The sequence below is a fragment of the Lampris incognitus genome, chromosome 2 (assembly GCF_029633865.1).
Source record: "Lampris incognitus isolate fLamInc1 chromosome 2, fLamInc1.hap2, whole genome shotgun sequence".
NCBI lineage: Eukaryota > Metazoa > Chordata > Actinopteri > Lampriformes > Lampridae > Lampris > Lampris incognitus.
The window spans coordinates 4,933,938-4,958,910 of NC_079212.1; the positions used below are offsets into that span (position 1 = coordinate 4,933,938).

The 24,973-nt window shown below is 45.1% G+C and overlaps 1 protein-coding gene across 3 annotated transcripts in view; it reads right to left on the bottom strand.

Moving 5' to 3' along the window:
* Nucleotides 1-4,480: 4,480 nt before the first annotated feature.
* Nucleotides 4,481-24,973, bottom strand: part of kdm5c (lysine (K)-specific demethylase 5C) — a 35,835-nt gene continuing 15,342 nt past the window's right edge. For all 3 annotated transcript variants that reach the window (XM_056302190.1, XM_056302191.1, XM_056302189.1), the window contains 18 exons: nt 18,850-19,008; nt 18,546-18,727; nt 17,586-17,748; nt 17,330-17,449; nt 16,986-17,180; nt 16,632-16,813; nt 13,951-14,075; nt 13,686-13,833; nt 13,351-13,441; nt 12,768-13,150; nt 12,478-12,616; nt 12,068-12,247; nt 11,292-11,420; nt 10,407-11,156; nt 10,228-10,270; nt 9,936-10,135; nt 5,493-5,681; nt 4,481-5,355 (listed from right to left, as the gene is read on the bottom strand). In XM_056302190.1, coding sequence (XP_056158165.1) covers nt 5,347-5,355; nt 5,493-5,681; nt 9,936-10,135; nt 10,228-10,270; nt 10,407-11,156; nt 11,292-11,420; nt 12,068-12,247; nt 12,478-12,616; nt 12,768-13,150; nt 13,351-13,441; nt 13,686-13,833; nt 13,951-14,075; nt 16,632-16,813; nt 16,986-17,180; nt 17,330-17,449; nt 17,586-17,748; nt 18,546-18,727; nt 18,850-19,008 — 3,387 coding nt within the window. In that variant the 3' untranslated portion in view covers nt 4,481-5,346. The remainder of the gene's footprint in view (nt 5,356-5,492; nt 5,682-9,935; nt 10,136-10,227; nt 10,271-10,406; nt 11,157-11,291; nt 11,421-12,067; nt 12,248-12,477; nt 12,617-12,767; nt 13,151-13,350; nt 13,442-13,685; nt 13,834-13,950; nt 14,076-16,631; nt 16,814-16,985; nt 17,181-17,329; nt 17,450-17,585; nt 17,749-18,545; nt 18,728-18,849; nt 19,009-24,973) is intronic.

A 24,973-nucleotide genomic window follows, 5' to 3' on the forward strand; every position in this document is an offset into this window, starting at 1 on the left:
CTGGCTGCGGCGGTTCCCGGACTGCCCCCCCCCCCCCCCCCGAATTCGCTACAGTACGCACAATTTACACACATCTGAAGGGATGCAACAACATTCTGTCATGAGAAATCCCATTAACGACATTGTGTTGTCGGTGGTTAATGTATTTCGGGCGCTACTTCCGATGACGGGAGAGCCGTTGGTTCTGACGATTCTGACTACAGACCGTACGCTGTAGATTAATACTGAGGCGCATTCGGGGGGCAGTCTGGGAGACCGTCGCCACAGCCGGGACGTGAACCCGTGTCTCCCACTTTGCAAGCGACAACGTTAACCAGTCGACTAAAGGGTCGGACCCGTTAGTCGAGGGCCAACGTGTTTACTTATCCATGCACGTTTAAAACATACTATTTCAGACAGGATACGGCAGTTAGATGAGGTTAAATCGGCTCTGTGTTTAAGTGTAGTCCCCTGACTTCCGGTTTCCACTGCAGCGGTCATACCAGTTTCCTGTTTGTTGGCGCGTGCTATTGACAATGGCCGCGTGCTATTGACAATGGCATATTTTTTACGATGCCTGCGGCACACGCCAACAAACAGGAAACCGGTATGACCACCGCAGTGGAAACCGGAAGTCAATGGAATACATTTATGCATTTAAGGATACATTTCAAGAAGGTTCAGGTGGGGGATAGGGATCCTGGGGCGGAAGTTAGCAAGAGCTGCGAATCCGCCGCCGTCTCACTTCCGCCTGAGAACCGCTTGAACACGCGAGCTGATGGACAGCAAGTAGGGACCAATGGAGACGCCGGCTTGCAAAGCGCTCTCCTGATTGGCTGATAAGGAGCCGGGGAGCTCTCCGTGGAGTCAATAGGGCGGAATGGATGAACGCCAGACAAAAAATCGTCATACGTCAGCTGTAGTTTTATCGAGGACAGACGTTGTTGTGATACAGGTCGCGGTTTCAGCTCCGAAAAGGGGATTATTACAAAAACTGGGCGACGACGGTTCACACGAGCGTCTACCCCATTGCCACACTAAAACCGGAACTCCCCCCCCGCAACGGAAGTATTACGTCAGCAAAATGGACGCCTAGGCAGCGGCCATTACACATCCCATCCACTTACCCGGTTGCTGTCGGGATGAAGGAGGGAGCTGACCAAATAACAAACTGTTCTGGATCAAAATCGCCGACAGTTACTCAAAGTTCAGGTTGGAGACTTGGTTTAGACGGGTTTGGTGGGGGTAAGAGGCGGATTAGCACGTCTTTCTTCCCTGTTGCAGTATATACTTTCTATACCTTACTGAACAATTCCGCATCACCCAAGTGTCACTCAGTTCTGAAGCGAAGGGCTGGACGTCGAGAGGAAAGCACACATCACTAAACAAGCACACAAAAAAACAAACAAACAAACAAACAAAACGACCGACCTGAACAAGGCTGCGGAAGAAAAGAGGCAGAGGAATGAAACGCCACCCTTGCGACGAGCCACAATGCTCAACGCGAGGTGAGCGACAGCGCCACCTGCTGCTGATGACTCGTAACGGCGGCGGAAAAAAAAGCAAGGCAAGAAATCCCTCCGTTATCCGAACCGCTTCTCCTGCTCTCAGGGTGGCGGGGATGCTGGAGCCTATCCCAGCAGCCACTGGGCAGGCAGGCGGGGAGACACCCTGGACAGGCCGCCAGGCCATCGCAGGGCTAAATAGTGTGTGAGAGGGTGTAGCTGAGAACCACGGCCTACACACCCTCTCCTAAGGCCGTGTAGGCCGTAATTCATTATACATGGCCTCTCATCAGGTCATGTAGTCCATGATGAGAATTGTGGCCTACACGGCCTGGTGAGAGGCCATGTAGGCCGTAATTCATTATACATGGCCTCTCACCAGGCCGTGTAGGCCATGATGAGAATTGCGTCCTACACGGCCTGGTGAGAGGCCATGTATAATGAATTACGGCCTACACACCCTCTCCTAAGGCCCCTGTAGGCCGTAATTCATTATACATGGCCTCTCATCAGGCTATGCAGGCCATGATGGGAATTGTGGCCTACACACCCTCTCCTAAGGCCATGTAGGCCGTAATTCATTATACATGGCCTCTCATCAGGCTATGCAGGCCATGATGAGAATTGTGGCCTACACACCCTCTCCTAAGGCCATGTAGGCCGTAATTCATTATACATGGCCTCTCATCAGGCTATGCAGGCCATGATGAGAATTGTGGCCTACACCGCCTGGTGAGAGGCCATGTAGGCTGCAATTCTCATCATTCTCAGCGACACTCGCACACACTATCAAACTCTCCCTCACTCACACACACACACACACACACAAGGCACGAAATGGTGCAGTCAAAAATCGTCGCCTCCAAGTCATTCAGGCTTTCTTACAAATGTTTTGGAGGAATTTAAAATTAAAACAGAAAAGCAACAGTACATCTAGGGGGGAAGATTTAAAAGTGAAGAGACAGTTAACGCATTTTTAAAATATCTGCATTCCTCGGAGGGAAAAAGAGCAGAAAAGTATGTGGACGAGGCGTTCGCCCCCTCCTCACAGCGGTCACTTCTAGAAAACTCCCTCCCTCCTCGTGACAGATGGAGGCGACGTGATAAGCCACAGATGGCTTCTGGTGATCGTCGTGACTTCAACCGTCAAGCTGTGCCTTCTTTATAGGCAGTCTTGTTGTGCAGCACATTTTAGTTTTCTTTTATTTAAACAGGAGCACACCCGAGAATTTAAAGACGAAGTGGACAGCGCCGAAGCACACGAATACCGAGACACAATGCTGTAAAAATAAAGCCTATTGTATCATAGACCAAGCACAGGACCCCCCCCCTCCCCCCATTTCAAAATGAAACCTTTTCCCTCGAAAGGGGACGAAATTACACTCAAAATGTTCTTCTTCCAGGACACAGAGGACGCCAATGCTCACGCACAGCCTTTGTACACATTTTCCAGTTTGAATCATATTTGTCCTACCCAGATAGCAAAACTGCTGCGGCCCGGTCCCGCCCCACACCCGACTTTCATCTTTCCTTCATCTGGCCCACATACTGCGTGGAATGATGGCACTTGGGCGGTCCACTCCTGTTTGCCAGATCTGGGCCAGAACCGAAACATAGCAATGCCGCATGTGCCACATGTTTGCCAAAGGTGGCCCATATGTGTTTTGTGATATTTGGGCCATATTCACCATTTACCACACGGGCCACTTCAGGGTCACATCCAATTACATGTTGCCCAGAGCACCGCGTCTTTGCCAAAAAAGGCCCACATGTGATTTGGCATATTTGGGCCATATTTACTATTATACATGTGGGCCACTTCAGGCTCACATCCATGTTGTCAGGGCCAGAAGAAGACCATCAGTGCTGCATTACTGTCTGAAGTGGCCCACATCCGGATGCTGTCTGGGTAGGTTTTAACTCCAACAGTGAATTCAACACTGACTTGTCAACAGCGGCTGGGCAACATGATGAAGCTGGGCTGCAGCTCTTGATGAGGATGAGCGTCCACTGATAACAGAGGAAGAACCCGGTCTGTCCATTACAGTAGTACTTGTGTGCACGCTCGTACCCGCGCCAGATTTTCATACCTTTCAGATGTGTGGGTGCCATTTTTCAGACTGTTAGGATCTGGAAAATCAATCAAAATCAAAACTTCTAATCCTAAATGAGCCCTTGGTCCCATTTTGAGCAACTGGCCCTGGTCGGGCGGCGGGTTTCATCCATTTTTACAGTGACGGGGTGGTTCCCTATTTGTAACGATGTAAAGCTGCAACAAGTTTTATTCTTTTGACATTTGACTGACATGCATGTTTGGTATTGAGGTAAAAAGGGATTTTTCTCGACTCCTGCAGAAGAAGAAAAAGGCGGAGCGGGGATGTGTGTTAACTGTGGATGTGACAATGTGACGTTCTGTCAACTTGCTTCAGTTCCTAGCTAGAACAAGTCGTTGTGCTCCGTGTCCGTTCAGTGTTGTCTGTGATGTCTGGCATTTTACAGTGAAAGCTTTTCTAAATAAACCAACCGCTTAAGGAAACGGATGCTGAAAACACGTGTGCAGTCTTTCCACACCGTTGTACACTCGTGTTATTTCACACTGATGGACGGGACAAATCTTAACAGTCATCCCAGGAGGAACGCCTTCCGGTTTGAGACGAAAAACAAGCCAAGATGTCCTAAACAATTCTAAACCTTTATTTTCTAACAAGAGTGAAAAGAAACAAAAGGCAACATTGAAATGAAAAGTTTATACACAAATTCTTGACAACTGTGTCTGCAATATCAATAACAATAATAATAATAATAATGATCAATATCTGAACCCAGGGAACAAAGTAAAATATGGTTAAGTGAGTACAGTGAAGAGTTACTTAATTCTGCAGAGGAAGAGAGAGAGAGAGAGAGAGAGAGAGAGAGAGAGAGAGAGAGAGAGAGAGAGAGAGAGAGAGAGAGAAGTATGTGGAGTCAGAACCAAAGGAACAGAATCAAACATGGAGTTTAGAGGATCAGAATCAGAATCCGAAATACTTTATTAATCCCCGAGGGGAAACTGGGAACTGGATGGGACCTGTACGGAGAGAAGGACAGAGAGAGAGAGAGAGGGAGAGAGAGAGAGAGAAAGAAAGAAAAACCAGGAGGTACAGATATCCATTTTGGGAAAGTAGCACCAAAAACACGAATACCTGTTTTTCACACTTCCCAAAACAGTCAAGGGGCTTTATGCAAAATCAACGTCCCTTCAAATGGTCTCGTCTAACACAAGATTCAATACAAAAGAACGAAACTTCTGAACACGGTTCCTTTAGTTCGGAGCGGCTGTCAAAATGTTCCGCCGTGGTTTGGTGGTTAGACCCATGGCCCTCCTACGGAAGGGTCTAAACCAACCCAAAGTTCATCCGACTTCAGTGCGCAGGGGTCGGGTGAAGTGAATGTATAACGTCCTGTGTGTAGATGAGCCTCATTTGAAATAGCAATTAATACAGCCTGGAAAACAGAGCATACTGACCTCAGACACACGACTTTAACCCGAGACTCTCCTGGTAAAACGTCCGTCTCCTGCACGCCTTAACACGTTCAATGGGAGTGGGTGGCAGGGAGGGGGGCGAGACTGGAAGTGTGATGATGAGTGGAACACAACTGGGGTTTAGGACGAGGCGGTGGAGTGTGGATGAAGGGGGGGCTCAAAATTACCATCACGCTGTTAGTGTTTGAATGCACGAGAGAGGGATGAGGAGGTGAAGCCGGGAACAGGGGGGATGTCCAGCATCTTTCTAAATCTTGACACTGTCTTCTGGCACAGAACGATCCATCCATGCTATCCCTCTACCAAGCTCGACCACTCCGAGTTCCAGCGTTGACAATATCACAAAATCTGAGAGAGACAAATGTTGACTCACATTACTTTGGCTGCTGGTCACTGGGTTAGGGTTCATCTTTGGAAAGGCAGAGCAGTGAAAAACCAAATTAAAAGCAGGTGTAGAGAAACGAACTGAGGTGAGTTGGTGTTACCTCCGGTTGGGGCTGGATGGGTAATTGAGGGGAGGGGCTGTGACTGAGGGGCCGGGTTTTCTTGGACTCTGAGACATCCAGAGACCTGGGGCCCCCCTCTGCCCCGGTGCCTCCTCTGTGGCTCTTCCTCTTCCGTTTGGAGTCCTTGGTTCGTCCGCGCCCGGCTCCTCCCTGCTCCTGAAGCTCAATCTGACAAGAGGACGGGGAGAAGGAAGCGCAGCAGCAGTTACTTAAAGGTACAACCCCTAAATTGAATGAACAGAAACGGGTCACCCTGTTACCAAAACACAAAACAAAGGACAGGAAGCTGCTTACTCCCAAACTGACTGACAGGTTTTTTTAAACACGGCTTACCACTAAAAATGAACTTAATCTGAGTTCCAAATGTTTTTTTGGTGCTGTTGAAGGTTTGTTTACGTCAGTAAAGTAGAAAAATACATTCACTCAGATTTTTGACATCTTTTAGAGTTATTACAGTTTAAGTCTTGTGCTTTCCCCCTCACAGTTTTTGAGTTTATAATGGGTGTGTACTGTGCAGGATGTTCAGCCTTCAGAGTGTCGACGCTACGCAGCGATGTCACCTCCTGCAAGCTTCTTATGTGTGAGACTTATAAGTCTCACACACGTTGCTTCCATACACAGTTTAGAGAACTGTCTGCTCTTTCAGGCCGTCTGGGTAGTGTAGCAGCCTATTCCGCTGCCTACCAACACAGCGATCGCCAGTTTGAATCCCCGTGTTGCCTCCGGCTTGGTCAGGCATCCCTACAGACACAATCGGCCGTGTCTGCAGGTGGGTAGTCGGATGTGGGTATGTGTCCTGGTCGCTGCACTAGCACCTCCTCTGGTCGGTCCAGGGTCGGTCCCCAATTGCATATGGCTAATTACCCCACTCTCCGAGCCGTCTCAGTCACTGCTCCACCTCCTCTGCCGATCTGGGGAAGGCTGCAGACTACCACGTCTCCTCCGATACATGTGGAGTCGCCAGCTGCTTCTTTTCACCTGACAGGAATTTTACCAGGGGGATGTAGCGTATGGGAGAATCACGCTATTCCCCCTCCCCCCCGAACAGGCACCCTTGACCAACCAGAGGGGGCGCCAGTGTAGCAACCAGGACACATACCCACAATCCAGCTTCCCACCCACAGACATGGCCAATTGGGTCTGTAGGGACGCCTGACCAAGCCGGAGGTAACACAGAGATTTGAACAGGTGATCCATGTTGGTAGGGAACGGAATAGACCGCCACCTCACCCGGATGCCCCTGAAAAATATAAGCTCAGCTGAACTAACACAATATTTCAGGATCATTATGCGATTAAACATGTTATTTTAATGTTTCTCCTACGTGATGCAGCAAATCTGCAGTTATTTTATGTTCAGCTTGACATTGTGTGCCATAACCTAATTTTTGTTTGAGGGAGCAAAAAGTTTGAAAAAATTTGCTGCCCAGTGTAACAGGTCGGGTGGGTGCAGGTATTAAAAAAACCCTGACCCACACATCACTAATAGGCACACATACACACAACCAGACAGAAACACACACTAGGGGTGTAACGGCAGACAACAATCATGGATCATGGTTCGGTAGGTACCTCAGTTTTTAAGTCTCAGTTCAGTATGGGAGGGGGGGCATAAAACTGTTTCTTTTCTTCTTTATTAAGTGGTGGTTTACTGAACAAACTATGGCTCATTCTTAAATAAATAGGTGGCACGGTGGCGCAGTGGTTAGTGCTGTCGCCTCACAGCAAGAAGGTCCTGGGTTTGAATCTCAGGGTTGTCCAACCTTGGGGGTCATCCCAGGTTGTCCTCTGTGTGGAGTTTGCATGTTCTCCCTGTGCTCTGGTTTCCCCCACCGTCAAAAAGACATGCATGTTAGGGTTAATACTCCTGTCTGTGCCCCTGACCAAGGCATGGCAAGACGAAGTGGAGTTGGTCCCCGGGTGCTGCACGGCGGCTGCCCACTGCTCCTAGCTACACAGCTAGGATGGGTTAAATGCAGAGTGTAATTTCCCCACGGGGATCAAAAGAATATATATATATATAAAAAAAGTGTCAATCCTGTGGCAATAGTCAGTACTGCTGGCACTGAGCTCTGGTTTATCTGCGTTCGCCACAACTACGAGGCTGCGCTGTGCTAAATTACTGGAAATCTCTGTGGCATGCGTGCACATGCTTAATGAATGGGTGGCTGAACGTACAACATCTGGACCTTTGCAAAAGTTGCTGGGGGGGGGGGCTCCCCCCACACACAAAACCTCCCCACATGCAGGTGTTAATTCGTTTGGTACATATGCCAAACCCAAGGCCCATACTGACATTTTCGGTATGAATACGTGTGCCGTTACACCCCTAACACACACAGGCACAAGAAAAATGATGTCTGAAATACGCCATGATGGACGCGCGTGTGTGTGTGTGTTTCATCGTAAAGCATGGAGAACAGTGGTTACATGTATAATCAGTGAAACTATTTTCCGAATCATGTGTTTACACTTTGCCCAACTGGCACTCAGCTAATGTCAGTCATGTTCACTGTTGTCTGCAGTCAGTCAGCTGTTCGCAAAACTGGAATAAACAACCGAAAACCCTTTTTTTCCCTTACTATTCATGTTGCACTTACCCAATGTAAAACTCCTTACCTTAAATTGAATGTTCAACACCTTTTAGTGAATTTCACGTCATATATACAAATTTTCAAATAAGCAGCTTGAGATTTAACTTGTTTTTGTTTCTTCGTTCATGTATTTATCTTACTTTACATTGGAAAATAAAATAAAATAAAAAAAAAAAGTTGTTTTTTTGGGGGGGGGGGTCATTCAGCCTTTCAGCTTCTTCAACAATGCCTGTCAGCTCCATGCTCAGGCAAAAACATTTAAGTTCTCAGCTCTTTAATTTCCAAAATGGATTTTCTTTTGGGAATGCAGTTCAGCTCACAATCCTGCCAGTAGGCGATTCTGCCAGTAGGTGACTACGTTTCAGCTTCCAGCTTTTTTCAGCAATGAAGCATTTCAGTTTTCAGCATTTTCAGCTTCTTTAGGTACTGACTTCAGCGTCCAACTCCACCACCGTTACACTTCAGCTCGCAGGATTTTCAGGAAAGCACTTCAGCTATTTCAGCTAATTCTGCTCAGATTTCAGCTTTTTTCAGCAGTGCTTGACCAATGATTTCAGTTTTCAGCTATCCCATGCAATTTCCCCACAAACTGCACTGTTCTAGTTTGTACTGCAGTCTACGGGGCAGTTGGATGGTACTCCTGCCACTTTGTGGCTCGTAGTGCAAATTCTGTAAGTCACTGTGCTTTGGTAGTCACATTACCTGAAAAACCAGAAACTTTTCTACATTTTTTTACGTATAAACTGTGTATGGAAGCAAAATTTGTGAGACTTATAAGGGATAAAGTGTGAAATTTGTATGTAAAGCAGAACAGTTGAAGTTTAGAGTAGGTGACATCACTGTGTGACCTCAGCCACTCTAAAGGCTGAACACTCTGCGCAATAAACAACCATTATAGACTCAAAGACTGTGAGGAAAAAAAGCATAAAACTTAATCTGTGATCATTCAAAAAGTTTAAAAGACATCAAAAATCTGAATGGAAGTTTAATAGTTCAGTCTTGTGACCCGTTTAAAGTTTAAATGGTTTCGTATGTGGAGGTAGTCGCAGTTCAAAGTGGAGTATGTCTGAAAGGGATTTGAACATTCCCTCCATTCACTCCCATCATAAAAAAATGCTGAAAAAAAGCTGAATGTTTTAAAAATGATAAACTTATAAAAAAGTTGAATGAAAGCACTCCTGTGCTCACAGAGCTGAACATTTTCATATCTGAATGGTTTCTGTAGCTAAAATTACGCAAAGTAGTTAAGAGTCCAAAAACGTGGAGAATAAATACAATAAATAGTGGGAAGACCATTAAGTGTGCTAGCTTCCAGCTAGCCTCCAGCCAGCTTCCAGCCAGCCTCCAGCCAGCTTCCAGCTAGCCTCAAGCCAGCCTCCAGCTAGCCTCAAGCCAGCCTCCAGCTAGCCCGCTAATTAGAAGTGGTGGAGAAAGACGAAATTTAATTTGCAATCTACAATGCAAAGGCTTCAATTACGAATGTAAATATACCTCAGTTTTACATGGTCAAATCAGACTGGTCAATAAACAGCAAGCATTTAGGAACTGATGAACAAAATTAAGATTTATAGTGTTAACTGAAAGAGACTGACAAGTTAGCACAAGTTTGCAAACCATTTTGACACATTGATGTAGCTGCCAAAACTAAACTCTACCCACTTTCCTCTCTGCAGACAGCGGTGTGGGGATGAATAGAGAAGTAGGTGATACTGACTGTTGAACCAGCCATAGTAATGATGAAATCAGTTTGTGAGTTTGCGTGTTTATGTATTTCTCATCATTGTACTACATGGTAAAAGGTAGAGGTTCATTGTGGGTCTGTCTCTAACCTGGATCAGTGTGTGCAGTGTCTCTCTGGGTGGCACAGAGGCAGCCTGCAGGACTCTGTGGATGGTGTGCATCTGGTCCAGGGAGACTTCCAGCAGGTCTCCCTCCAGCTGCAGCTCTTCTAGCCGAGTCCTGGTGGCTGGCAATAGCTTCACGACCTGGCCACGCAGCGACGGCAGCAGGGGCAGCAGAGAGGCAACACCTGATGAAAAGACAACACAGTCAGGTGTCTGGAGAACACTGTGCATGGCATCATACTGCACCATCACTTTGAACCAATACACTGAACTTTACCTCTAGCGTTTGACCTCTTTTTGACACCATTTTCACATCCGCCCTGGGCACAAACACAGACCACAAATGACACTGGTTAGCATTCATCTAAAGATGGCAGGAAAAGGGTAAATCCCTGTGGTATTAACATGTAAAGATAAGAGGCACACAGATAAGAGGGAAATCAATGGCATACATACCTGTGTGCCATTGGTTTCCCTGCTGGCCTTCTTCGGAGAGTTCTCTTCTGTCAGATCAATGACTCCATCCTCTCCCTCAGAATCTGACAACACAATCACCGAGCTCTCTTTCATCTCAGTCTCCATCTGTTCGTTCTTCTCCTCGTCCGGGTCATAACGGAGACTCTCTCTGAGCTGCTGCATCCTCTTTAGCACCTCCTGTAGCTCAGCAGTCTCGAGTGCCTCTTTGGCACGGCCCTGCCATGTAATAGCCCTCTCTGTTAGACACTGCAGTGCCTCTCCTTCGGGCAAACGCACTGGCAGCCTTTGCAGCGCCACCAGCAGCGCCAGAATGGTCTCCAGGCGCGGGCGCCGCGAACGCTGGCACTGTGGGCATAAGAAGCGCAAGTCCCAGTCCCACCAGCAGAGGGGGTTGATTGGTGGGCCAGAGGAGGGCAGGAGAGAGGGGAAGGGGACGCATCCACCATGGAACCAGTCTTTACAGAGGTGGCAGCGGAGCTGAGGGGCACGCGGCTTCCCACCACATACACACACCGACAGAGGTGCACCGCTGTTGATGTGGTTACCATTCTCCTTTACAGAGTTCTGTGACTGGCTAGATGTGTCCAGGTCCATGGTGTCACCCCACCCCCCGTTCTCCTTGTCCTCCCTGCAAGCTGTGGCATCAAGTCCGGCTTTACACATGTTCACCTTCTGTATCCTCAGCAGCGCTTCCTTTTCCTGGTGCTCCCCTTCTTTGAACGCCATTACCTGGGATAGAAGACCAGAGAATGACCTCACAATCTAACAGCTAATAATAACGCATGGAGGATGTTTAACCCTCAGCCTGTAAACACCATCTCTAACTTAAGACTTTAAGCAGACTGTTTTGCTCAGTGAACTCACGATAGCTCCTGGATCCCTCAGGTCCTGAGCAGAGAGGCCCAGAGTGTTTGTGTCAGAGTCATCTAGTGGATCATCTAAAGGCTCAATCTCCTCCCCCCTCTCCTTCCTCTTTGCACAAGGACACAACACCTGCAGGGCGACACTAGAGTTTAAGGTGACTGTACAAATAAATTCAGAAGGATTCTTTTTTTCTTAATATATATATATATATATATATATAAATTTATTTCTGGTTTTTCCCTTTTTTCTCACAATTTAGTGGCCAATCGATCCCTATTTTAGTTCAAACACCCACCCTTGTACTGTATGCATTCGCCAACTTACTGCATACGTTCGCCAACTGCATCTCTCCGGCCGGCAGTCTCAAAGGAGACGCCTCCCCACTTTTGTGACAAGGCGAATCCAGGCCGAACCACTGCTTTTTCCGACACACACAGAGACGCATTCATGTGACGAACACAAGCCGACTCCCCCCCCCCCCCCCCCAAAAGACAGCGTTGCCAATTGCTGCTTCATCGAGTCCGGCCATAGTTGGATCTGACGAGACCGGGGCGCGAACCCCGGTCCCCAGTGGGCAACCGCATCCACACAAAGCCGATGCTTAGACCACTGCACCACTGCGGACTCAAGATTCTTTTAATATTTTAAAAAAAAAAAACTAAATCAGTAATTTCCCATTTGTTCATTTCATCATTGATTCTCCTTGACCCCTTCCACTTATACCCCCCCCCCCATCTTCCTCCTCCTCCTCTGGACCCCTGCCTCCAACTGCTGACCTCTAGAAGAGTGTGCTGGCTGCTCTTCTTGAGGAAGGTCTTGCTGGCCTTGTCTCTCCAGGAGTGTGCGCTGGCCACCTGCAGTTCCAGCTGCCTCAGCTCCTCCATACACACCGGCAAGTCCCTCCCAATGGCCACCAGACCCTCCAAGTCATCTAGACATGGGTAGTGCTCTCCATTCTGCAGAGGGAAGAAATCAATTCAGTTTCAAATATGAGGAATTCACTAATGATCTTCTGGAATAACTTCAAGTAGAAGTGAATTTGAATTTTTCTGGAATTACAGCAGTGTATGTCAGGGTGAAAAAGGGTCCTATTTAGAAAGTAAACAAGGCAGGAGAATGGGAGCCAGCCATCAGTCGAGACAGGTTGATACTGTGGTAGTAAAAAAGAGCTTTTCTTTTTTCTTACCTGGATTTCCTCCAGGTCTGTTACCCAGGCCCGGGCTCGGTTCAAGCAGCCCTGCAGAGACAGGATGTTGGGTAGCTTGACCGGGATCAGTTGGGCTTCGTTCACTATGGCCTCCAAGGTAGAGAGAGGGTGTTTTTGCCTGCAAACACACAACCAACACAGAGAGACACGGCGCCCGTCAACATGTAGCCAGACTTGGAACATGATAGTCTGGTTTTTAAATAACTGGGACTTGTATGGCAGGGCCAATGCGGTAAACATTCAGCATCGGTAGCCTGTGTTTGTCTCACCTTTGCTCCAGACAGATCTGGGCCTTTTCCTCCCAACGCTCTGCGATCGTAAGCAGCTCCTGGAGCTCTGCCATGGCTGTCTCCACTGACACACTCTGGGGCACATTGCAGCCTGCCTCCATCAGGTTCCTCAGGACAACTAAGGTCACCTCTCCTCTTTCTCCACCCTCTGCACCCAGGGTTCGCCTCACCTCACTCAGCCAGCAGCCCTGTTCCTGCAGACCCCGGAGAAGGTCACTTTCTGGCACCTCCACAGGCAGGTTAGCCCCCTCTTCCAACAGGGCCTGCAGTTGTTCTGGTGGTGTAGAGTCCCTCCTCCAGTCCCTGTCACTGACTGCAGCTTGGGCCCGGCCCTGGAATTCTTCTACTCTCTGCAGGACCGCCTTAATGAGAAACAGAGGTATTAAAAAATGAAACGTAAAGGTCAAAATCATGGTTAAGTCAGCAACCTTAAAATTATTACTTAAAGCTTTGCTTGCTGAAATTAATTTAAGTATGAGCGATATGGAGGACTTGAAGGATAAATCCAAAAAGAGACAATTTGTCTTACGTGAGGAGCTCTGTAGAAAAACTGTTTGCTCACCTGTATCTCCTCCAGCTGGCTCATTACACAAGGCAAATTCTGCATCTTCTCCACCAATGATTTCAGCTCTGCCAGAGTCATCTTACCTTCACTAAAACACAGCAGTTTTTAGAGATAAATTTACATTTAATTTGGGAAACAAAAGAGGATGTTACAGTGCAAGCAAGCAAGCGTGTCCAATTCAACCGGACAGGAGAGAACCAATCAGTAAAATCAGTTCATGCAGTGTTAGGTTGGAATGAAAACCGGCATACACATAACTCTCCATGGCACATCATGATTGGACATGACCGGCCTTGTGCAAGGGTTAGAATTGAGTTTATGTTTCATCTTACCTAGTCTTGGAGTTACTGAGGAGGTCGGTGCTGGTCTGCTGGCAGTGTTGTATGTCTTTAAGAACACCGTTTAGTTTCTGAAGGAGTTCGTTGTCAGGAAATTTCTTCTCTGCCGCCTCCTTCTTCAGCACCTCCAGATCATTGATTTCTATAATTTGACAGAAGATTGCTTTTACCTTATTTAAGAAAATAAATTTTGGCAGCATTTGCTTTTCATATGAATAGAAACTTAAAAGTGAAGGGTGTGCCTAGGTTCATGTCTCACCTATCTTGTTTCCTTCTTCCTGTTCAAGAGCCTCTTTCACTCTGTTGGCCCAGGAATCAAAGGACTCAGACCGCACTTTCAGCCGGTGTAACATGGCCAACAGCTCATCCAGGGTATACCTGTACCTGCAAAGTAAAGAGAACACAGCTGGTGTGAGTGACGAATAGTCTTAAGAGTCTATGGGGCAAGAGTGATAAATATAATCAATCCATTCCACCCACCCACACCCACACCCACACACTGTCCCAAATGGCACTTTTTGGGTTCCGGAGCTTCAGTTGTAATCAACAGCGAATATTCAGAGCTTTTGCGGTGGGGGAATGATTCAGGAAGGACTCAGCCAGACATTTCTCTGTTCTCGGCTGAGATGGATGGCATAGCAGTGCAACACGTGTCTTTCGATTTAATTAAAGGCATTAATTGTTAAGGACTCTGTTATTCTGCAGTATTGTTGTTTGTGTTATTTGTTAATAAAAAAGGTTTTCAAAAGGTTTCGATGGATCTGATGTATGTTTTTAATCCCGAGGGATTTGGTTGAACAAGGTCCTATCTATGCACTTCTTGTGACATAATTACTTTGTGACATTTTTTCTTCTTATCATGGATAAATTATAGACCTATATAAATGCTCATAATATCAGGCTCAGAATCCAAGACAATGCCCAACAAAGCATTGTGAAACTAAGTGCAGAAACAGTATACCAGCCCCAACAAATTTTAGATTTGAGATTTGTTTATAAAATTGATCCACCCATCCATCCATTATCCAAACCGTTTATCCTGCTCTCAGGGTCATGGGGATGCTGGAGCCTATCCCAGCAGTCACTGGGCGGACAGGCCACCGGGCCATCACAGGGCCCACTATTGTCATTTGTCAGTACTCGCGAATTCTGTCGCCTGCATTTAACCCTTCCTATACACTGGGAGCATTGGGCAGTCGCAGTGCAACACGCAGGGACCAATTGCAGTTCCAGATTTCAGTCAGCTATTAGCCTAAGTCTGTAACGTTTTACAACGTGAACCTAACAAGAGTCAAACAGAGATACAAAACCCCCCCCCCCCATATTTCTGTTGTAACAATACTTTTAATGAGATAGCCCTAACAGTAGGTTTAATAGTGTAATACTCTGAAACTTTTCTGGCAAAGAAATCACTAATCACTCAGAAATACAATTATAATTTTTACCAATTACCGACAGTGAAGAACGAAAAATAGATGAACGAATTGTAATAAAGAGAACAAGGTATCACATTTATAATAACAGCAGCACAGCTGAGGTCTTCAGCATTGTCTTCCCTTTAACAGCCAAGGTGAACTGAAGCATGTTGTCACTACTGTGAGTAGGGATGCCGCCCGAAACCCGGTTCTAAATGGGAACCGGTTCAAAATTAGTAAAAACCGGAGCATTTTTAAGATCCGACGTTTTTGGTTCTGCTATCGGTTGTCGGTAGTCGGTAGGTACTCGAGAAATCATGGAGTGAGATTTATATTGTGGCAATTGTGTTTTTCGAGGAATTTAAACGTCGCGAACATAATCTTGTTTGCCGTTTTCTCCATCTCTCTGTCTCTCTCTCTTACTGCTCGAGGGGCGGGGCTGTGCTGTGCTCCACACACTCGCTCACACACGCGCAGACAGCTCTGCTCAAGCGCTCATCATGGCGGAGAGAACTAAACGTTCAGAAGTTTGGGTATATTTTTCAAAAGTCGATGACAACAACGCTCGTTGCCACAAGTGCAACAAATCATTTGCCAGTAAGGGTGGCAATACAAGCAATCTGTCGAAACATCTTTTGTCGAAACATGGTATTAATCTGCAGAAATGCGGAGTTTTCCACTGCTTTGCTCGTAGTGTTCCATCCACGACCACTGCAGGTAAGCCGTATGAGCCATAGATACGGAGTTAGCTAGGCTAATAGCGAATTATTACGAATAGGCCAATAAATAAAATATAATTGCTTAGCTAATTGTTTAGCTACAAATATATAAGCCATAGATACGGAGCTAGCTAGGCTAATAGCCGGGGACACTATAAGTCAGGAGAGATCACGACTCCTGCCGGAGAAGGCAGATATGTTGATTTTTCTGCAGAAGAACTGTTAGCATAATGTTCTAGGTTCTTGTTTGTTTGAACTTCCGTTAGCCTTTTGCTGTAAAAACGTATTTTTAATATATATATTTCTTTCTTTATCTTTATCTACTTTTATTTTCTTATCTTATTTGTTGTTGTTGAATGTTGATTATAAAGTCTATAATTCAGACGCATTTAAAACATTGCTGCTGCTGTTGCTGCTGAATAAATAATATTTGTTTATATTTATATAAAGTTATATAATAGAATAATAAAGCAATGTCGATTCTGTTCTTAATTAAGTGTCTTTTTTTCTTGCATAATAATAAAAAAGAACCGATAAGAGTATCGATAAAGTACCGAACCGATAAGCAGTACCGATAAGAGTAGTAGTATCGATAAAATCCTAACGATACCCATCCCTAACTGTGAGCGAGAGGGATGTCATGTGCCCAAGCTGAGACGGTATATATTTCCACATTTTAACAGTTAATTAAAAACAGAATCCCAAAATGGAAATATCTGCATAGCCGAATATTTGGGTCAAGCCCTAACATACACGCACGCACGCATACACGCACAGACAGACAGACAGACAGAGGTGAGCATTACCTGAGGTAGAGTTTTTCAGTGGGGCAGTTACACAGATCCTGAGTGTGATATAGGCAGACCAGGCGCTCAGGACAGTTTGAGCAAGCCAGAGCAGAGAGGAAACAAGTTGTCTTGCATTTATCACATTGTCTCTCATCATCTGGCAACAGCTCAAAGGCCTCCCTCTCGGCTTCAGTGATACCCTATGACAACAGGCATGCACACAGACAAATACAATCTCGTTCAACGTTTCACAATGGCATTGCTTTTCAGAGCTAAAACCTCATTCACAAACAATCTCAGAAAAAAATCTATCAAAATAAAGATATTCTACTGCTCTATAAAGAGTCACAGAGGAAGTTATGTTTGTCTCACCCGTTCCATTAGGCTCTTTCGAAGCTTCCTCTCCTCCTGAACAATAATAAACATTTCCCGGTGTGTAGCTGCTGCCAGATTAAGGTCCAGTCTCTCTGGGCAGGCAGCCATTTTACAGGTAAGCTCCTCATGAGAGAATACACAATACCTACGCAGACGGCGGTAATGCTCAATACAGGATCGGCCCGCAGGAAGCTGAGAGGGAGCAAAAGGAAGGGGAAATAGTGGAGGAAATGAGGCGATAGAGGGAGAGAAAGAGAGAGAATAAATATCTTAGTGACACACAGAGTTAAGGTACTCTGGTGGGAAATTTGAGCCTTTAATAAACCCAATATTAATCTTACCCAGTCTGCAGTGCAGAAGTTGACAGCTTCAGCAAAGTTATATCCCTGATTGAAGCCACTGTGATAGGCTCTGGGGAAGGTGATGACAAACTCACCAGCACACTGGTTGGTACGCACAACCTGCCAGCCAAACACATCAGGATCAGTGAGATAGTGATAGGGAAAAAAAAAAAAAAATTCAAGGAAAGTAATTTGTGCGCCACAGCATCCTCACAGGAGAAGCCAACTGTGTTGAGTGTGTGATGGTATGACTAACCGGTACACCGTGAGCCATGAGGATATTTGGGTTCATGATGGTGACCAACTGGTGGAGGAGGTCAGGCTGGAACTCAAAGAGCTCTGGCGTCAGCTTCTTCATCACCTCCTCAAGCCGCTCAGCTGCCACAGATGGAACCCCATACCATGTTTTGGGTTCACCCCTGGAAAGCAACACAGACAGAGGAAAGACAAGAGGAGGGAAAGAGGGAGGGGACCATTACATTGCTTTAATCAAAATAAACATGGATGTGATCTTATCCTTTACACTAGAAGTTCCCAAACCTTTTAGGCAACGCACCCCCCTCCTACATCCCGACCGGGTTGACGCACCCCTAATCCCACACACCTTTAAAAAAAAAAAACCCAACATAGCCTATTTATAGCTGCATTAAAGGCAGCAAGTTTAATCATGCAAAAATAATCAGAACACATGTAAAAAAATATTCGAGATCGCAACAAAGCACTCTCACATTCAATGAAACTGAAACCACACTGCAACAACGTTTCAATAAATTGCAACAAGGTTTCACACAAGCTGTCACTTTTAAAGAGCAAAGCAGATGGGTGGGCGAGGACACTCGCACAGGCCCAGAGGCAGATAGGACCATCATGAGAGAAGATGGGGTATAATGCTTTTCAGCCACATTAAAGAAAAACTGCATTGTTTAAATTACAATTAACCATACATAAGGCTACAGAAATTAGAACACCAGTAATCTGAATGAAATCGCAATAAAGTTACACATGATCCACCATGTAAAGAACATTATTACACCACCATTACATTTTTCCTCTCACCCACCCCCTTGAAGCAGCCTGAGCACCTCAACGGGTGTGTGCACGGCACTTTTGGGATCCCAGCTCTACACAAAAAGGTTACAGTCATTTTGAGCCTACACAACATATCAACAAGCCCAACGATAATCATGGCAGACACCCAACAACAAGCAATCATTACCAGTGCAGGTAATTAATGGAGTAGCTCCAGTGGTCCTCAATGTGCCAGCAGAAGGCTGAGAACACCATACCAACATACAGCCAGGGCACCTTCATCCCAGAGATGTCTGCATTAATATGGCACAGAACAGACTGTTCCAACACCGGCATCACGTTCAAGTTCCACCCACTGCGGGCATACTCCTAATGTCAAAAAAAAAAAAAAAAAAAAAAAAGGGGGGGGGGGAGACAAATGCCATTGTGGATCAAAATACACCAATCCCTCAGAAAATTGACAGAACAGAGAAAGACGAACTTGGACATACCTCCTCTTCTTCTGTGAGGAGCCTCTTCCCATTGTTCATGGGAAAGCCACTGCCAAACTCTTTGGAGTGTATGTCTGCTCCATATTCCACAGTCACGTCCTCCTCTATGCTACTGACGAGTCTCCAGAACTCCCTCTCCACCAACTCTGTGGGAACCATCTACAAAGATCATAGCACACAGGAAAGTCATGAGTCTCCCATATTACGCCTACTCAAGAGGTAGCAGAGCTTTGGACTGCACAGGCACTAGGGCTACGTGATTGTGGTAAAATAGTCCTTTTAATTTTCCAAAATGCTTTGATCACGTTTATGAGTTTAAATTTTTTATACATTTGAAAGTTATACCTTCATTTCAGTGCACTATTTTTCAGTGTAGTCAAAAGTCTTCACTCTTATTTCTATAGCATGGTTCAACAATAACGATTGCCCAGGGCAAGTAAAATGCCACATCGGGCTAGTAAATCTAGCAACTCACTGATTGGGCAAGTGGTAAAAAAAAAGAAAGAAAGAAAGAAAGAAAGATAAGAACATTTCAATATTTTTTTTTCGATCATCCTTGCATCATAAATTATGTTCTCATTCTTTGGCAAACAGTATAGCCCCTCCCCTTGCACGCATCAGAGAATATTGGCACGCGCCGTTAGCCAATCAAAAATTGAGTAGGCCGGGGCGCCCTGGTGGCTCACGTCATAAAGCGTGTACCACATAAGGCTGAGTCCTTACCGCAGCAGCCTGGGTTTGAATCCAGCCCAGGCCCTTTGCTGCATGTCATCCCCCCTCTCTCTCTCCCCTACCTTCCCTGTCTCTCTCTACTGTCACTGTTAAAATAAAGCAAAAAAAAAAAATCTTAAAAAAATTTTTTTTTTGAGTAAGGCTAGTCTTGTGATGCATGGCTGTCAGACTTGTCACGAGAAAATGGCGGCAGATAAAGACAACATTTATGAACTGAAGTGCAAAAGAGTATTTCAATTATCCTGTAAACAGAAGTTTAGTTGGATTGCTTTAGATGATGTGGGCAAAACCCCAACTATGTATAGCACAGTATGCTGGAAGCTTGAGAGCAAGGCGGATAAAACGGGGTCGTTTTTCAAACGCATGTCAAGTTTCCGAAAAACATCGCTGGAGTGCCATAACAAGAGCCGACAGCATCTGGCCTGCATGGCAACTAAGAGGGCTGCCGAGAACCCCTCCTCCGGGGCCTTGCCAGTGCTTGCGCGAAACATGAACGCTGAGGCAAGTCAGGTAATTGCTAAACTGATCACCACAGCGTATCATGTTTTAAAAATGTGCTGCCGTTCACTGTGTACTCCAGTGTGATTGCTCTTCAACCGAAGAACTGGACGGACCTGGGTACGCAGTACACCACACCAACATGGCTTGTCGAAGGAAAGTATCTATCTAATGTTACACTACGTCATTCTGTAAGCCAAATCTTGCACTGCTCGCAGTTCATTTTCTATGGGTTTAGCATTTTGTGTTTTCCAGAAATATATTTGTTGATCAAACTGATTATTTTACAACTGGTGTTATGAATAGCTTATCATTCCACTACATCACAACCATGAAAAGGTAACAGACAATTAACAACACCACATATACATGGTACTCACATAAATGATTAAAACACAGAAAAAGTTGATTTTGTATTTTGTCCATAGAAAATGAATTCTGAGTGTAAGGTTTATGAAGTGTGTGTGTGTGTGTGCGTGGGGTGGGGCTTAGGCTTAGGTCTGGTCAACTTCTGTACTATTCTATAAATGTTGGGAGCGACAGACCGGGAATTCTAATAGGATTCATGAAAGCTACCCATTTGTCTCTCTTAAGGTTTGCCATGGTCATATTTGATGACCTTTGGGAACCATTCTTGGGAGGACCTGAGAGCTGCCAAGTTCCTCAGTGTTCTGGCAGACTCCGCCACTGATGTGCGCATCCGTGACCTTGAGGGAGTTTATGTCAGGATCCTGAAAGAAGCCAAAGAATGTGTTCTTGGCAGTAGAAGAACTCCACCATGCCACTGCTGTCGGATACTGTGCAGCTGTTAAGTTAAGTTTTAAACTCATTTGAAGAAACATTTGTTGATGATTTTTTTTTCAACAGATGTTTGATTGTAGTTAAAAAAAATTGACTTAATTAACTTGTCACTCTGTAAACAGTAATTCAGAAAGTTGGCCTCTCAGAGTGGAAGCAGAAGTTAGTTGGCTTCGGATCTGATGGAGCCTCAGTGATGGCTGTGAGATGTGTGGGGGTCTCTATGCTACTCTGGGAAGAAGTCCCCCACCTCATTAACATCTAGTGCTTTGCCCATGGACTAGAACTGCCAGCCATGGATGCCATAAACAGGGATGGCAGAATGAAGAAAGTGTTACTGCATGAATTAATTTGAAATTAATGTATGCTTAACCCAGTAATCGTTTATTGCCTATTCTAATTTATCCTTCTCTTCATACAGGCGACTGAGCTCCTCAAAGGCCTCTACAAACAGTACCACTATTCGCCCAAAGCCTGCAGAGAGCTCAAAGCGCAAAGTGGGGTCCTGCAGCATAAGATCTGGAAGCCGACCAATCTGGAGGGAACAAGGTGGCTCCTGCATATGGAGAAAGCTCTTCAGACACTCATGAAGGACTATGCTGTGGTGTTGGCACATATGGAGAACACCGTTGAAACCAGGCAAGTCATTGTTGTGGCAAAGAGGCATCTATTTTTCAATTTGGATTCGCATTACTGGGTTGTATTCTCATTACTGAACAACTGTGATGTGTGTGTGCTTTTTCCAGATCTGCCAGTGCAGACATGATCAGGAGAGCCAAGCAGTGTGTCCAGATCTTGAAGGACTACAGCCACCTCCTGTTTATGGTCTTGGTACAGGATATTCTAAAGGTTTTGAACTGGTCAGTTTTGTTTTGTTTTTTTCCCTCTATATTGTTTTGAGTGATTAGTATAGTGTAGCGTTAGTATTAGTGACATTGTTATTCTTTGCAGTCCAAGTCTGAAGCTTCAGGAGGACAATGTTACACTCCCCAAGGCCTTACAGGCCTTTTGAGACTGCACTAATCATGCTCACAACCATGCACTCAGCAGCTGGAGAGAACCTTGAAGGCTTTCTTCAGGACTCCACAGAGGGCCAGTTCCATGCAGTACAGCTCCAGAGCTTTAGCCAGGGGAGCAGAGATAGATTCGACAGGTAGCAAATGGAAAAAGGGAAGATAAGGGCATTTGTTGATCTAGTTGTTCATAAAAGGGCTCACTCAAATCGTGTTCACTGCGTGACATGTTTCAATTGCACACTGTCCCTGCCTTTAAAACAAACTATTTAAGATTAAATTTTATGCTGATAGACTGAAGAGCCAAAACCTTGATGCAGTCAAGTTTGTTGATGATCAAACTGATTATTTTACAACTGGTGTTATGAATAGCTTATCATTGACTACATCACAACCATGAAAAGGTAATGGACAATTAACAACATCATATATACACTACCGTTCAAAAGTTTGGGATCACCCAAACAATTTTGTGTTTTCCATGAAAAGTCACACTTATTCACCACCATATGTTGTGAAATGAATAGAAAATAGAGTCAAGACATTGACAAGGTTAGAAATAATGATTTGTATTTGAAATAAGATTTTTTTTACATCAAACTTTGCTTTCGTCAAAGAATCCTCCATTTGCAGCAATTACAGCATTGCAGACCTTTGGCATTCTAGCTGTTAATTTGTTGAGGTAATCTGGAGAAATTGCACCCCACGCTTCCAGAAGCAGCTCCCACAAGTTGGATTGGTTGGATGGGCACTTCTTTGAGCAGATTGAGTTTCTGGAGCATCACATTTGTGGGGTCAATTAAACGCTCAAAATGGCCAGAAAAAGAGAACTTTCATCTGAAACTCGACAGTCTATTCTTGTTCTTAGAAATGAAGGCTATTCCATGCGAGAAATTGCTAAGAAATTGAAGATTTCCTACACCGGTGTGTACTACTCCCTTCAGAGGACAGCACAAACAGGCTCTAACCAGAGTAGAAAAAGAAGTGGGAGGCCGCGTTGCACAACTGAGCAAGAAGATAAGTACATTAGAGTCTCTAGTTTGAGAAATAGACGCCTCACAGGTCCCCAACTGGCATCTTCATTAAATAGTACCTGTTAGAGCCTGTTTGTGCTGTCCTCTGAAGGGAGTAGTACACACCGGTGTAGGAAATCTTCAATTTCTTAGCAATTTCTCGCATGGAATAGCCTTCATTTCTAAGAACAAGAATAGACTGTCGAGTTTCAGATGAAAGTTCTCTTTTTCTGGCCATTTTGAGCGTTTAATTGACCCCACAAATGTGATGCTCCAGAAACTCAATCTGCTCAAAGAAGTGCCCATCCAACCAATCCAACTTGTGGGAGCTGCTTCTGGAAGCGTGGGGTGCAATTTCTCCAGATTACCTCAACAAATTAACAGCTAGAATGCCAAAGGTCTGCAATGCTGTAATTGCTGCAAATGGAGGATTCTTTGACGAAAGCAAAGTTTGATGTAAAAAAAATCTTATTTCAAATACAAATCATTATTTCTAACCTTGTCAATGTCTTGACTCTATTTTCTATTCATTTCACAACATATGGTGGTGAATAAGTGTGACTTTTCATGGAAAACACAAAATTGTTTGGGTGATCCCAAACTTTTGAACGGTAGTGTACATGGTACTCACATAAATTATTAAAACACAGAAAAAGTTGATTTTGTATTTGATCCATAGAATATGAATTGTGAGTATAAGGTTTACAAAGTTTGTGTGTGTGTGTGTGTGTGTGTGTGGGGGGGGGGTTGGGTCAGGTCAACTTCTGTACTATTCTACAAATGTTGTATGGCTTTGGTTTAAAACAAAGGTGGCTGAATGAATTTTGATTAAATGTTATGACAGACAGACTTGAGTTTTGTTTTTTTTAATACGTTGATAGATTGAAGAGCCAACTCCTTGATGCAGTCATCAAAAGCATGAAGAGCCGTTTCAAGGACGTGGAGAGTGACAAGCTTCTTCTGGCAGCTGCGAGTTTGTTGGACCCAAGGGAGTGGCCTGCAGAGGAGGCAGACCTAGCCGGTTATGGAGCAGACCATCTCCGTGTCATCACAGACCACTTTGCTGACATACTGGATAAGGTGGGCTGTGACAGGGGTCAGGCAAGGCACCAGAAGTGGCCAAGTGCAAAAGTGGTGATCAAAGCGTTGCCCCAGATCCAACAAAGCAAGGTATAGGCAGACTTTTTAACAGACCCTGATAGGCTGCAGAGCTTCCCCAACTTGCTGATGGTGGTTGAGTCGATCCTCGTGCTCCCATTATCCACCACTGCCTGTGAGCGTGGATTCAATGCCATGAAGCGCATTAAAACAGATTAGCGGCGCAACCTTTCGGTTGAAATATTGTGGAAACTGTTATACATTAGCATTGAGAGGCCAGCTGTTGCCAGTTTCGATGCAGAGCGTGTTGTACAAAAATGGCTGTCAGTAGCGCAGAGTACGTCGGTGTAATTAAGATTTGTATTTGTATGGTTTCATTAGGTTTTTGGATGCAAAACATCTGTTATAGCCTGTTCTTTCACTCACTCACACACTCAACCACTCACAGTTAATGAGTCTATCTCTGGGGAGAAAGAGGGATGGATGGACAGGGGGATGGGTCATACCATTTTCCATAGCAAGACTGTTGTTGAGACACATCTATGACACACTGTGTCCTTGTTATGCTTCATTTACTTAAATAAAGATTAAACATGACAATTAACCAGAGTCTTTGTTGTTATTTGATAACCGCTAATAAATAAAACAATTTGTATAGGTGCAAGTAAAAATTGACTTTGGGCAAGTAGATTTTTGACCCACTTGCCTAACCAGGCAAGTGAAGAAAACGAACATTAACGCTGAATCCTGTACAGTGACCTTTATTCACATAACTCATGTTGATGCTATCTAAGTCTGTGCCACAGGGAGAGAACGAACATGAGTTTTGTACTGAAGCCTTTGTCCTCATACATTCGCCGTGTTGGATTTTGTGATTACTCTTGAGGTGGCTAAATTCAATGGTGTTGATACTTTGGGGTATCCCTTGCCTTCTATGACAAACTTTTTAAGTTAATTGTACTCGTCTTTTGG